Raw genomic sequence first — 14,707 nt, 5'->3', positions numbered from 1 at the left:
AACAAATTTACAAAGTTTATTGGAACAGATCATGTGACTAGAACTTTAGAGACTCATTTGATCTGCTCAGCCACAACTAGGCAAGATGGATATTTAGAATTTTAAACCTTAGAACCGAGGATTGAACATGAAGTGTCAAGATATCAGGTCTTATGAGTTTATTGCTGACACTGAGTTTAGAGGTGTACATGTTTCCCCCCCACAGAAGTGAACCTATGAACTGAGGCCACGCAAACGTGAATTGAACGTGAATCTCTTAAACTTCATGTATACAGATCGAATCCTATTAACATAATACAATTGATTTCAATCCGATTGAGGAAAAACTCCCCATTGACGGAGATTGACAAATGAGATGTGCTTTAAAAAGTACAATTCTGGAGAAATTGCAATAGCTCCTTGGCTGATATTGATGGGAGCAAAATGGTAAATCTAAACCTACACATGATTAAATGGCTTGAATTCATACAGTTATAATGTTGACATACGTAGACAAATAAAATTCTCCACTTTTCAAAGTACAATTATGCAAAAATAAACTTTATTGCAACATATGAGCAAACGGCGCCAGTCACATAAACCAGAGATGCACCTCTTAACCGGAATCAACACAATGTAGTTAACTGATAACACTGAATTAAATTGGAAGCGACAAAATACTGTAATGCTTGTTTTACATACGAGAACTGTTACTTTGCAAAACAAAGAGGGGCAAAAAATGAAGTTCACATGTCCAAATGATATACAAAATACATTTTTTTTAAAATAGAACCACTTGTTTTGAGTTAACATATGGCTTTTGTAGCAGAACTTTGTTTTAATTGTGCTTTAAAACATTGCTATTGTGGCCAAAAATCAAAAATACATTCTCATAAAAAAACACTTTAGCTTTGGTTATATATTCTGCAAAATACGATTACTGGTACTATTTTTTAGGGAATATAAATCTTATCTAAAAGATAAAAATTAAACCCAATTTAACTCATTGTCTGCCACTGATGGTGATAGGGGAACCAGAGTTGCTTTAAAAATGAGCTGATTTAACTTTGGCGTATTTACCCCTTAAAGACATCCAATCCTCGCCAATTATCGCAGGACAAACGGATTTGTGTCAACGGCAGTCAATGAGTTAACCAACACAGGACATATTTTTAAAGATAACATATGTAAAAAGAAAGAAAACACCTGATTGAGCAGAGAACATAAATATACAAACATACATAAAGTTGTCTGCTTTTTTTGTACAGCAGGAGATTATTATTGGGAACAATAAATAAAAACACTTTCCATTCAGAATTGCACTTGGAAAAACTGCACATCATATCCAACCGAGTATCACTTCCCGAACGTACCCCAAATGTACGTACTGGCCACGTATTTACAAGTGCAAAAGTGTTTAAAAAAACAAAAAACAAAGTTAAGTTTTCACAGTAACCAGTGAAGAAGTGAGGAACAAATGAGTGCAGCGTGCTCCTGTTAAGTCCAGTGAAAATTTGTGCTCTCCAGTTGAACCCAAAATTAACTCGTGTGTGCGTTTTTGTGCAGTGATACGTTTTTTTTTTTTTTTGTTCACCGGCGTGGCACGTTGGCGTCCTAAAAGGCGGTGGTGACGGCGTTACCCCGACGTCCGCCCAAGCGAATCATTTCTCCTGGAACCGTGTCCAGTTGTTCGTAGGCCAGACGACCGTCCTCGCCTGCGAGGGAAAAAAAAAAAAAAACGCCGATAGACGTCCAATCAATTTTTGCTGGGAGTGTTAGCAGTGACTAAATAAATATGATGAAGAATAATAAGAGAAGTAAAAGTAGAAAATAATTGAGTTTAAAATCATCTCAATACACAATATTTACATTTAATTTTACATTTATATATATATATTTTTAAAATGAACAAATTAACATTTTTATGTTATATCATTGATGGTAAAAAATGAAATTACAAAATTGAGTTTAAAATCATAATATTTACTTATGTTAAAACAAAAAAGACTACATTAGTATAAAAAAATGAAAAAATTAACCTTTTTATGAAATAACATTAATGGCAAAAATAAAATACTGAAAATTGAGTTTAAAATCATAATATTTATTTATGTTTAATTTTTATTAAAAAAAAAAAAGACAATACATATTTAAAAAAAAAAAACATTTTTATGAAATAACATTAATGGTAAAAAATAAAATTTGAAAATAATAAAGTTTAAAATCATAATATTTACTTGTTTTAATTTTTATTTAAAAATGTTTTAAAACGATTAAATTCATATTTTAAGAAAAATTAACGTTTTTATGAAATAATATTAGTGGAAAAAATAACAAAATTATAAAAAAAAATGACAAATTATAGAATGTAATGAAATGTAAAAGTAATTTTGTTTTAAAATTATTTTCAAAAAATCTTAGGAAAAAAAACTAAAAAATAAAACATGAAACAAAATAAGATTTTATATTTAAATTGTATATTTAAATCTGAATAAGTAAATGCAAAAATATATTAAAATTTTTTAAAATTAACTGATATGTGCTATAGTAAATTCATTTAAAAGACATTAAAAAAAAAATTTCATAACTGTTTTAAGTTTTTACAAATGTAAATACCAAAAAGATATGTATTAAAAATACCTACAAATCTTAATTTAACTCATTTGTACTCCAGTAAATACATTTAGAAGACGTTTGGAGAACAAGAATTTCCTCAATTATAAATTTTACGTTTAAAAAGTTCTTTTTCTAAACATTTTCTAACAACTTTTTGAAAATATTGAAAAGAAAAATACAAAAAATATCCAGTATATTAAAAATAAAAATCTTAACTCATTCTTGCGCCAGTAAACACATTTAAAAAGTAAAAAATATTTTAAAAAATTAAACTTTTGCAGCTGTTGAAGGCGCTAGCGATACCGTCTGTCAACAGAGTGGAAACGTACCGAACGTGAGCAGCGTTTCTATGGCGACATGGCGCAGTTCCTCGTCGGCCGAGTCACAGAGCGCTACAACGGCTCGGATGCTCTCCACCGCCTGTGGGTCAGAATATTAGCAAACCCTTTGAAAACGACTCCGAAAACCTTCCCCAGGCGGTGGTCACCGACCCTCAGGCAGCTGAGCGCCGCGCACGCCGCTCGTTGGCTGTGGACCCCTGCTTCCGACAGCGCTTCCGTGTAACACTCCACTGCCTGCGAATATTACAAAACGTCATTTCATCGCACAGTGCGGGAAAATAACCGCAACGCACCTTGTTCCGAAAATAGGCGTTGGGTGCCGCGGCGAGGTAGTCGGACGCCGCGGACTTGACGGCGGGGTCGTCAGCGGTGAGCAGCGAGGCTAGAGTCCTCAGGGTGGCGCCCTGGGGCCACAGGTGGCACGCGGGGACTTCTTCCAGTGCCGACAAACACTGTTGGGCGTCTCCGCTCCGTAAACGCTCGACGAATGACTCTGAGTGAAACAATGTCAAAGTCAGACCAGCTTTGAAATCAAATTATTGATGTACTATATTGGGGATATTTTTTTATTTTAAAATAGTAGCGCATTGGCAGCAACAGACATCCAATTAATTTTTACTGAGTATCCAGTCAAAATGGATTGGACGTCTGTCGCCGTCATTGACAGTGAAACATGATCATTCAATGGCAGCTCTTCAACGGCAGTGAATGAGTTCAGGGCTAAAAGCAACAAATAATCAAGAGGTAAAAGGATATTGAAAAAGAAAATCCACTTTACATTTTATACTATATACTTATATTTACACTACTGAAAAAAATCTTTGCAGAATAAGAAGAAAATGTCCAGCAAATACATAAAGTCATATAAAATCACAACCGAGACAGCTCAATTTATCACATGAGATGACCAACTTAATTTCATTTTAATATATGAGGTTATTTATGCAAAACAAAATATTGAAACGTAATTTGTTTGCAACCTTATTTTGTGCTGCACAACTATATACAAAAGGGATTTTTATTTTTAATGAACAGTTTTAGGCCAAAATGCATATTGCCTTCAAAGTGAATGTAGAAGCTTTCTGCCTTTGTACAAGGGTTGGTCACAGGAGTTATGCTTATTGACCTTTAGATGTCTCCAAACTAAGATGCTTGCGATTTGTTCTGTGAGCATTATCATTATTAAAGGCAACCTCGGACTGATAGATTTGTAGGCTCTAATAAGCCACAAGTGTTCTGTTTTACTACAATATGTTATTAGCAACATATATTATTGGCATTCATTTAAAAATCGATCATATTTAGCACGTTTTCACCTATGGAGGGTGCCATGTTTTACGCGTGCAATGCATGCTGGTGGTAATGACGCGGTTGTGCTGGACTGGGAGAGAAGCTGTGTTAGCTAGCAAGCGAAGCTAGTATGACGACTGGCATCACGTTCTGATGCTGGTCAGATTGTTTTGTTAATTTGCTGTCTTACCTGCATCCAATTCCAGCTCATCAGAGGTGTCTTTAAACTAGGGCTGTCAAAATTATCGCGTTAACGGGCGGTAATTATTTTTTTTTAAATTAATCACGTTAAAATATTTGACGCAATTAACGCACATGCCCCGCTCAGAATAAAATGACAGCAGTGTAATGGCCACTTGTTACTTGTTTTTTGTCCTTTGGCGCTTGGGTCCAAACAATTTTATGGGTTTGGGGGAGTGAGCATGGTGTAATGACATCAACAATGGAGAGCTACTTTATTTTTTGATTGAAAAATTTTACAAATTTTAATAAAACGAAAACATTAACGGGTTTTAATATAAAATTTCTATAACTTGTACTAACATGTATCTTTTAAGAACTACAAGTTTTTCTACCCATGGCTCTCTTTAAGAGAATCTTAATAATGTTAATGCCATCTTGTTGATTTATTGTTATAATAAAAAAATACAGTACTTATGTACCGTATGTTGAATGTATATATCCGTCTTGTGTCTTATCTTTTCATTCCAACAATAGTTTACAGAAAAATATGGCATATTTTATAGACGGTTTAGTTTAATTTTTAAGCTGAAATTAACTTGATTAAAATTTTTAATCTTTTGACGGCCCTACTTTAAACCGATCCTTGGCGGCTTGCCGAGATACTGACTTGCTGCCATTTGACAGTTTGCATTCTTGAACCCTTCGTTGTGAGTTGCATCTTTGCCTTGGTTTTTACGATCCTCTGCCTCGCATCGCAGTCTTCCCTCGTTTTTTTTTTGTTTTTTTTTTGATCCCGATCTACTGTCACGGACTCTTTTTGTGTCTCTCTTTTCGCGATCAGGTGTTTTTTGGTGTGTTCAATTAACCCTTTTACACAATCCCTTTGCTATTGTATGCTTCCACTTTCAGGTTTTACCACAGACACAGACTACGCATGTGGGTTGCGATTGTCCTGTGGTCTACGTGCTCGTCTGTCGCACGGGAAACGCGGGTTCGAATCCCGCCGAAGTCCTTCATTTAATTGCTTTTGCTGCTCGTTTTGTGAAATTTCGACAGTGCTGTCCTGCTCATCATTCGTCCGCTCAGGTTCAAATTGGAAGGGCAGAACCGACTACATGCTTATGTAGCTCAAGAGTCACTGTGGAAGCACGGCAGCGCCGCCCAGTGACGTTACCGCCTAGAGTGCATTGCGTCGTTAACAACAACGGATACCTATTAGTTAAACTAATTTTACAAATTTTATTAAAATGAAAACATTAAGAGGGGTTTTAATATCAAATCATTATAACTCATACTAGTTCACATTGGGAGAAAATAGACGTTAAGATGTGCTTTTTTTCCCCCCTCAATACATTTCCAAGGTATCGGATAGGAAAAATCGGGTGACTGACTTGGACTCATATCTAAAAAATATGAAATTTGGACATCCCTATTGGATATACGTACTCACCTTCCGAGGCCAATTGTAGCAGGTGCGTCTCCATGTCACGGACTTGATGTCGCAGAATATAAGTGTGGAACTGAAAGACGGTGACAACATCCTGTCGTAGGCCGTTCCACTCGGGGAGGTTGTTTTGGTCCGCCATTTCGCACGCCACCAAAGAGATGACTGCATGTGCGACAAAACCCAATGACAAGAAAAAAAGTGTTTTTTCAGTTGTAAATTTCCAAAGAATGTATGTAGAAAGTGGCTGTTTTCTATCATGAAAACCTAGTCATTTGACAAGATATTATTCACATTTAATTCGATTCGTTTTATAAAAAAAAAAAAAAAAAATTTCTTCCAATACTACGTGGTCATGTTACAAAAAATTAGGGCTGTCAAACGATTAAAATTTTGAATCAAGTTAATTACAGCTTAAAAATTAATCAATCGTAATTAATCGCAATTCAAATCATCTATAAAATATGCCATATTTTTCTGTAAATTATTGTTGGAATGGAAAGATAAGACAAGACGGATATATACCGTACATTCAACATACAGTACATCAGTACTGTATTTGTTTATTATAACAATAAATCAACAAGATGGCATTAACATTATTAACATTCTCTTAAAGCGACCCATGGATAGAAAGACTTGTAATTCTTAAAAGATAAATGTTAGTACAAGTTATAGAAATTTTATATTTGAACCCCTCTTAATGTTTTCGTTTTATTAAAATTTGTAAAATTTTCAATCAAAAAGTAAACTAGTAGCTCGCTATTGTTGATGTCAATAATTACACCATGCTCACTCATGGTACTAACCCATAAAATCAATTGGACCCAAGCGCCAGCAGAGGGAGCCAAACACCAAAAAACAAGTAACAAGCGGACAGTTACACTGTACTGTCATTTTAGTCTGTTTGAGCGGGGCATGTGCGTTAATTGCGTCAAATATTTTAACGTGATTAATTAAAAAAATTAATTACCACCCGTTAACGCGGTCATTTTGACAGCCCTACAAAATATATGTCAAACCTGCGTGACAGCTTTGTGGGTATTTCTCCGTAAGCATTTCCTGGTACCGCTGAGTCATGTGACCCAACACCCGGTCCAGTGTGGTGTGGAAGTTTCCCGTAGAGCCGCTGCACTCGGCCCACCACGACATAAACCCGTCACTTTGCGCCAGGCCTGGCATCACTGCAAAGACACATTCTCAGGTTAACCCCTTGATGTCTGAGTTTATACTATTTTTAACAAATATAGATCAAAAAGCATGAGGGCAAACGTTAAGTACATAATAAATAAAAAATGTATACACACACATAAAATTGAAAAATTCAACTGGAAAATGCTACAAGAAAAAAAGGAATAGAGCAAATTATAGAAAATTAAATCCAAATTGTAAAATTAAAAAACCATTTTGGAAATGGAAAATATAAACAAATTGAATCATAAAAGCATTTTTTAAATTTTGAAATCAATTCTTCACTTTCAATTACTTTCTTTTTAAAACATCCAATTTTTTTTTCTTAATTTCAGAATTTTCTAATTTCTAGTTAATTAGCTTGTTATTTTCTAATTTCTAGGATTTTTTTGGCTATATTTTTAAATTTAATTCTCAATGTTTGGTATTTCTTATTCATGCAATTCATATGTCTTCTTACGATGCAGTTTGTTAAATGTACATACAGGCATCAAGGGGTTAACCCGCATTATCATATCACGCGACCCACCCTCAGCAGGAGATGTTGGGACCCCTGGGTGGTCCGCGATCATCTCGGCAATTTCCTCTAGCAGCCGCGTCTGCTCCACCATTTTGAGAAGGACGCCACGCCGCCGACATGCGCTTACGCTGCCGCTTAAAACCTTCGCAAATGAAAAGAATTCGTTACAATGTGGAAACCGGATGGAAAATAGAAATTTAGGAAGCGTTCGTGCCTGGATGAGGCGCCTGCAATAGCGCAGGTGGACCACCAGGGCGGCGTCTAGGTTGTCATTGCCAGTGGTGAGCGGCAGGGGGCTGCCTGCCACGCTGTTGCCCACACCGGTGTCCTCGGTCAAGGCTTCGCTTAGGTGGCCTCGCGCTTCCGGGTGCTGACCGCTAGAGGGCAATAAAACAAAACGTTTGGACACGCTATAGTTTTTTTCTTTAATGTTTGTTGCTATAGATTAAAATAATAGTAATTTTAACAATACTTAAACTTATTACATATTAATTTTTTTCAATCAAATAGCTTTTTTTCTCTGAAACTTCTTGTGTAAAAGCAATTTTTGTTGAAGAAGAAAATAGAATCTGAAACTCACCCACTGCGTTCTCCGTCATTGTCAAATGGCGGCGGTGCGGCAAGGATGACGACGGCGGCAGCCGCGGCGTCGTCCCCGGTGTCATCGTCGTCAAAATCCGACGTGTTGAGGAAGTCAAAGCTCTCCAGCGCGCTTTCCACCGTCAAACTCAAGCTGGATGAGCGACTCCTGTGGCCTGGCAGGCGGCACTGTGAGCATATATTAAAGAAAAATATTAAAAATCTGACAAGAACAGCAAATGCGTGTAGACAATCGATATGCGAGCCGGACCTTCAAGAGGTCCTCCAATCGCATGACTTCTTGCTCCAAGTCCTGTAGTTCTCGGCATCGGTGCGTGAGCGCCTCGAGCGTCAAAAGGAGCCCATGGATGGCATCCTCTAGACCGCCGCCCTCAAGGAAGATTCCCCGCCCCTCCTCGACGTCTTCCACCTCCGACGACGTCAAACGCTTGACCAACTGTCGAGTCAGATTGCCGCCATCGTCCTCGTCGTCTGTGTTGAAATTTAAAAGGTGGATTGCAAAATTATAATTGAACAAAATGTTTTTTAAATTGCCCAAAAAAATGAATTCAGGTCATGTAAATTTGATTAATATTGAAAAAAATACCTTTCTAATAATACAAATACCTGCAGCTATCGATTATGTAGTTTGAATAACTGAGAAATTGGATTAAAACAGCAGAATAAATTTTATGAGATAAAATAAACAAGTGTTGATGCCTGCAATAACATTTATTTTGGCTTGCTAATATTGCACTTTTCAAAAGAGGATTAAATGCAAATATAAAATACCTGAGTGTTTCTTCAAAATATTCCGAACTGCACTTTCATGTCACAACAGCAATAAATGCATTTAAAGTTTTAAACATAATTGAAAATACCTGAACTTAGCCTCAAACATTAAAAAAATTAAATTAAAAAAAAATTAAAATAAATAAATAAATAAATAGAAAAAAAAGGTCTTAGTCCAACAACAACAAAAACAATTGGCTAACTTGCATAACAAAAGTTCGCTAGCTTAAATGCTATAAAATGTTTTTTTCCTTTTTTTTCTTTTTTTAACCAATGCTCTTAAAAAATCGCTGAAAAACAAATTTCTACATAAATCGGATAAATAAACTAATTTACGGATGCATGAACAAGCATTTTAGCTCAGACAAAAATTTTACAACCTTATGTTGACCTGATGGATTCAGCCAGATAAAATTATGTCATATTCACTGTTGCCGCTAGAGGGCAGTGTATCCACCCAAATCAATAAAATAAAAATGCAATACTTTCAAAACCAACTATTACAAGGCCACTCTAATTTAAAAAATCCTCAAAGCAGCAAAATTTGACTTGAAGCTTTTTTCTAATCAAGTTAATCAATTAATTGTTGCAGCACTAAAACATTTTTTTCATTTTAACTCATTGGCTGCCATTGATGACACTATGCGTCCATCTCATTGGAAGTTGTAGAAGACTACTAGTGGCAGTCATTTCAATTCACAGCAGAAGGATGATAGGACACCACTAGTACTGCAACGATTAATCGATTAACTCGAGTATTCAATTAGAAAAAAAATGAATTGCTTCGAGTATTCGTTTGATTAATGTGTCGCTGTAATGGTTAATTTTGAAAGTGTTTGCATTTAGTTTTATTGATTGGGGTGGATACACTGCCCTCTGGTCTGCCTCATTTCACATGGCTGAATCCAACTGCTCCCTGTTAAGACTAACGTAAGCTAAAGTTTTGTTTGCGCTAATGCTTTTTTATGCATTCATAATTTAGTTTATAGGCATATTTAGCCGTTTTTTGTGGGAATATGTGTCTGCACCATTTGTTCAGAGCTTTGAAAAAAAAAAAAAAGTAAGGATTTTATAGCATTTAAGCTAGCGAACTTTTGCTATGTAAGTTTGCCAATTTTTCTTTTGTTGTACATAGATCCTCATTCTTTTTTTTAATACCGTTTGAGGCTTAGCTCAGGTATTTTAGTTTTTCATGTTCCTTATCCGATTACTCAATAATTCGAACTACGGTAACTAGTTCATCGATTAATCGACTACCCAAATAATCGATAGCTGCAGCCCTAGACACCACATAAGTGGACGTCTATTATCCTCAATAACATTGAAAGAATTCAGTACAAATCCAAGCATCAAGTTAAGGGTCAAGAACAAACATTGTCTCGTGAGCGAAGAAAAGAAAAACGTTTCAAAATAATTGATTTTGACTACATAACAACAACAAAAAAAACTAAATATTTAAACCCTCTGAAGCTGAAATTAAATTCTAGAAAGAGGAAAAATGCTACTTCTGAATAAAAAAGGCTCATAAAATATGAATGTGGATTAATTACCGTATTGGCCCGACTATAAGACAGCCCTGATTATAAGACGACCCCCTCTTTTTCAAGACTCAAGTTTGAAAAAAGACTTTTTGAACACCAAATTAATTTTTATACAAAAAAAATAATTACAGTACATCCGAAACAAATGATTATAACAATATATTTGACAGAAAAAGCATGTTATTTTGCCTCATTCAAATCTTAATATCTGAACATTTAAATATGTAAACTAAAGTGCAACATTCGTAAAGGAATGGCTTCTGGTTTTTGAAATGTAAATAAACCAATCTATTGTGATAAAACAACAAAAATGTAATAACTGCATTAACCATCAAAGTGAAGTCTAACTGACTATACAAATCTGAATAAGGAAAAACATTACAATAAAATAATGCAAACTGGTTAAACTTGAAACTAGCTGAGATCTGTCATGACAGAACATCGTTTCAATGATATCTGGCGCCATCTAGCGTCGTGAATGGGTCTAACGTCCTGACCGCGAATATAAGATGACCCCCTCTTTTTCAGTTTTATTTCAATGCACAGTCTTAAATTCGGGGTAATTCGGTAAGTGATGAATATTTAGTTGTTACAAATCTGCCTTGAGAGGGTTTAAAAACATTTTTTAAATTGTGAAAAAAGTGCTCACTTACATAAAAATATGTTTGGAATTCTATTGAGTATTTCATTTTATCGTTATAAAAAAACTTTCAAATGAAAAATAGGTATTGTGGCGTCACCTTGTTCCAGTTGGACGGGCTTGAGCTGGTCCACGTGGTCCAGAAAGACATCCTCGGGCGCCACTGTGGCGGCGCGCCCGCTACTGCGTTGGGACTCGGTCCGTTCCCACTCAGAGTCCTCCAGGCTGCCGCTCGTCCCGCTATCTGTCTCCCCGGCGCCACAGTCTTCCTCCTCCTCTTCTTCTTCTTCCTCGGCGATAGAGCCCTCCCGTATCCGACAGGGCGAGGCCGACGCGTCCGTGTCGGGCGGTGTGACGGTGATCTCTGGGTTGGACGGCGCCGGCGAATGCGAGCTGGGCGCCGGGCTCGGGCTGGACGCGTCAGAGAAGGCGTACGACAGGCGCTTGCATTCTGACACGCTGCCGTTTTCAAAAACGTCGTCCGGTAATGTTGACTGACAGGAGAAAGACAAAAGTCACTTTACCAGATTGTTGACATTTCAGCTGGCTTTGCTTGATCATGTATCACTGCCATTGATGGGGATAGACGCCCAATCCAATTTGACTGGGAAGAGTTAGCAGCGATTGAACGAACATTCATTCGCCTGCTACCAGTCAAAGTGGATTGGATGTCTAATGCCGTCAATGGCAGCCAATGAGTGCCCTATTTAGGAGGAAAAGTGATTTTGTGAAGAAAAAAAAAAAGTCAAGACATCTATAAAAAACTAGGGGGCTCATGCAGACACGCCAAACGGGGTTGGGAAAGGGGTCTTTGCCAAAAAAGAGGCCACCACGCCAAACACCACTCACGTAGACCTCCAGGCTGGATTTGGGCCTGGGTGATGACAAGTCGCCAAACGAGCGCACGCGCCTAAACTTCTCCAGCAGGGCGTCTCTGAGCGCGTGCAGAAAGGACGGACGTTGAGGCGAGCGCCACGTCTTTGTGCGGTTAAGGGGGCCAGGGTTAGTCGGGAGCAGGCAGGCATACGCGGGGGGTGATGTACATGCTAATGTCGGCGCCACGTCGGCTGTTACTTACAAAGAAAGACGCGTCCTGGAAGGTGGGCGTCTCGGGCGTGCCCTGGCTGTAGATGGACACCCGCCGCTGTATCGCCGCCGCTTTGCTAATGTTGCTCGACGACAGCGTCAGGTCCTCCACATCGAAGGGGCTGCACCACAAAAACCAAAACTTATGTCCAGAAATACCATATTGTTCATACATAGACTTCATAATATAGATTTTTGAAGTCTATGGTTCACACTAGTAGTATGAACAAAAATTTTACATTAGCGAAATAACAAAAACATGGAGAACAAGCTAAATAGCCCCTATTCCTTTGGCAAAATCCTTCATTTTCATTTTAAAAAATTTGGCCTGTTAAATGGGGGGAAAAAAATAACAATCATATACATACTTTTTCTAAAAGCCTTTAAAAATAATTTTAAAATTAAGAAAAAAATAGAGGTAATTCAGAAGTTTCTGCAGAATAAAATTAAATAAAAAATATTTTAAAACAAAATAAAAATAATTAAAATATCAAACAAATCTTGCTTCACAAATACATTTAAAAAATCATTTTTCATTTAACTCATTTGCAGCATTTTTCAACTCATTGGCTGCCATAGATGGTGATAGACGTCCAATTCAATTTGACTGAGAAGATTGGATGTCAAATTGAATTTGACATCTAGGATTATTTGCTAATCCGCAAGTGTCCCCATATTTTAATAAGGGGATAATTAACCTTTTTTCTGGATAAGTTGAACCTCAATGAAAAAAAAATACGACTCATAGTCCAGAAGACACGTAAAATGAACTTTTTAAAATTCAACACCAACTCTGGAAGCGCACGAGTACTTACTACCAAGTGACCTCCAAGTTGAGCTTGATGGTGCCCAGGTCGTTGATGTCCACGGCCACCACCTGAGGCATGGCGGTGAACAGTTCCTTAGTCTCGCATATCACGCTGCCCACCAGCAGGTGCGTGGTTAGCCCCTTCAGCTCCGTCACCTACAACAACTCAATCTTTACGTTTTCCGACAAAAAGTACATTCGCCGGAGTGGCTAAAGTGCAATTACCTTGATGTTAATGAGGTCGCTAATGAGTGGCATGAAGACCATCTCGTCGCCGTCCCAACTCTGCCTGGAGTTTACTTCGATCCTCCCCTTAAGTTTCCATCGCTGGCGACCGTAACGCATGAAGATCTGCGCCGCCGTGGATCAAAATGTTACTAATAATACATGTCAATCTTTAATATTATCCAAAGATGACTTGCCTCGTACTGGTCTCCCGGACAGAGTCGGGCAAAACCTGCCAATCCTTGCAACAAAAAAAAAAAGTTTTTTTTTTCCCTTTAATGTAATTTTGGTAAGCGTAGTGTCAAATTTCGGGCTTTAGTTTAATGCAACTGACACTAAAAATAGTGCTACAATCAAACAATTTTGCACAGTCACCAATGCTCACCTTTCATCTTGATGTGAAATTCCCCGAGTAGGTTCTCCAGATCGCTCTCAAAGGCGCTCATGTTCTAGAGATAGGACGCGAAAAAAAAGGACATGACCTTAAAATCACAAACTAATATAATTCTTCCAAACTGAGTATTCCAAATTGACCCTGTTGAGGCAGAGTTACTGTGTCTTTACAAGCATGGCTTCTTGAGACTTTTTTGTAGGTCTAACCATGATAGATATGTCCCACCACCAAATTTCATGATGCCAAATCAAACCGGCCTTTGGGGCTGATTTTTTTTAAACAGTTCAAAAGATTGCCAAAAAAATAGCCCAAATGATGCTCAGATATTAGTTTTAAATCAAAATGACTGACTTTCTGTATCTTTTCAAGTGTGTCTTTCTGAGACTTTTTCATGGGTCTACACATGTTAGACATGTCCACCAAATTTCATGATGCCTAATCAAACTGGGTTTGGGACTGTGTCTTTTCAAACATAGCTTCTTGAGACTGTTTTTGTAGGTCTACATATGATAGCAACAAATTTCATGATGCCAAATCAAACGGCCTTTGGGGGCTGAATTTTTATCTATTTCAAAGGACTGGCCAAAAAAGCCAAAATGATCCACAGATATTAAGTTTCAAATTAAAATGGCTGACTTCCTGTATCTTTTCAAACATGTCTCGTTGAGACTTTTTTGTATGTCTACATATGATAAACTAGTCCACCAAATTTCATGATGCCAAGTCAAAGTGGCTTCGGGGGTTGAATTTTCAAACAACTCCAAGGGCCTTCTAAATTAGGCAAAATAACCTGAGACTAGTTGCTTCACATCAAAATGGCTGACTTTTTCTATCTCTTCAAACATGGCTTCTTGAGACTTTTTTGTAGGTCTACTCATAATAGACTTGTCCACCAAATTTCATGATGCCAAGTCAAAGTGGCTTTGTCAGATTATTGTCAATTATTGTCAGATATTAGTTTCAGATCAAAATGGCTGACTTCCAGTGTCTTTTCAAACATGGTTTCTTGAGACTTTTTTGTAGGTCTACATACGATAAACCTATCCACCAAATTTCACGATGCCAAGTCAAAGTGGCT

At 37.3% G+C, this 14,707-nt stretch overlaps 1 protein-coding gene across 4 annotated transcripts in view; it reads right to left on the bottom strand.

Annotated features, from left to right (window-relative positions):
* Positions 1 to 134: 134 nt before the first annotated feature.
* ripor2 (RHO family interacting cell polarization regulator 2) overlaps positions 135 to 14,707 on the bottom strand; it is a 60,788-nt gene continuing 46,215 nt past the window's right edge. For 3 of the 4 annotated variants that reach the window (XM_057827573.1, XM_057827572.1, XM_057827571.1), the window contains exons 8-23: positions 13,621 to 13,684; positions 13,433 to 13,476; positions 13,236 to 13,361; positions 13,018 to 13,166; positions 12,195 to 12,324; positions 11,217 to 11,610; positions 8,415 to 8,635; positions 8,145 to 8,332; positions 7,779 to 7,941; positions 7,574 to 7,706; positions 6,876 to 7,037; positions 5,860 to 6,018; positions 3,230 to 3,429; positions 3,087 to 3,170; positions 2,925 to 3,015; positions 135 to 1,694 (exon numbers count right to left, since the gene is read on the bottom strand). In XM_057827573.1, coding sequence (XP_057683556.1) covers positions 1,594 to 1,694; positions 2,925 to 3,015; positions 3,087 to 3,170; positions 3,230 to 3,429; positions 5,860 to 6,018; positions 6,876 to 7,037; positions 7,574 to 7,706; positions 7,779 to 7,941; positions 8,145 to 8,332; positions 8,415 to 8,635; positions 11,217 to 11,610; positions 12,195 to 12,324; positions 13,018 to 13,166; positions 13,236 to 13,361; positions 13,433 to 13,476; positions 13,621 to 13,684 — 2,409 coding nt within the window. In that variant the 3' untranslated portion in view covers positions 135 to 1,593. The remainder of the gene's footprint in view (positions 1,695 to 2,924; positions 3,016 to 3,086; positions 3,171 to 3,229; positions 3,430 to 5,859; positions 6,019 to 6,875; positions 7,038 to 7,573; positions 7,707 to 7,778; positions 7,942 to 8,144; positions 8,333 to 8,414; positions 8,636 to 11,216; positions 11,611 to 12,194; positions 12,325 to 13,017; positions 13,167 to 13,235; positions 13,362 to 13,432; positions 13,477 to 13,620; positions 13,685 to 14,707) is intronic. The other variant, XM_057827574.1, reaches the window with a different exon arrangement.

The sequence above is a fragment of the Corythoichthys intestinalis genome, chromosome 22 (genome assembly GCF_030265065.1).
Source record: "Corythoichthys intestinalis isolate RoL2023-P3 chromosome 22, ASM3026506v1, whole genome shotgun sequence".
NCBI classification, from domain to species: Eukaryota; Metazoa; Chordata; class Actinopteri; order Syngnathiformes; family Syngnathidae; genus Corythoichthys; species Corythoichthys intestinalis.
This window is presented reverse-complemented; position numbering and strand designations above follow the sequence as displayed.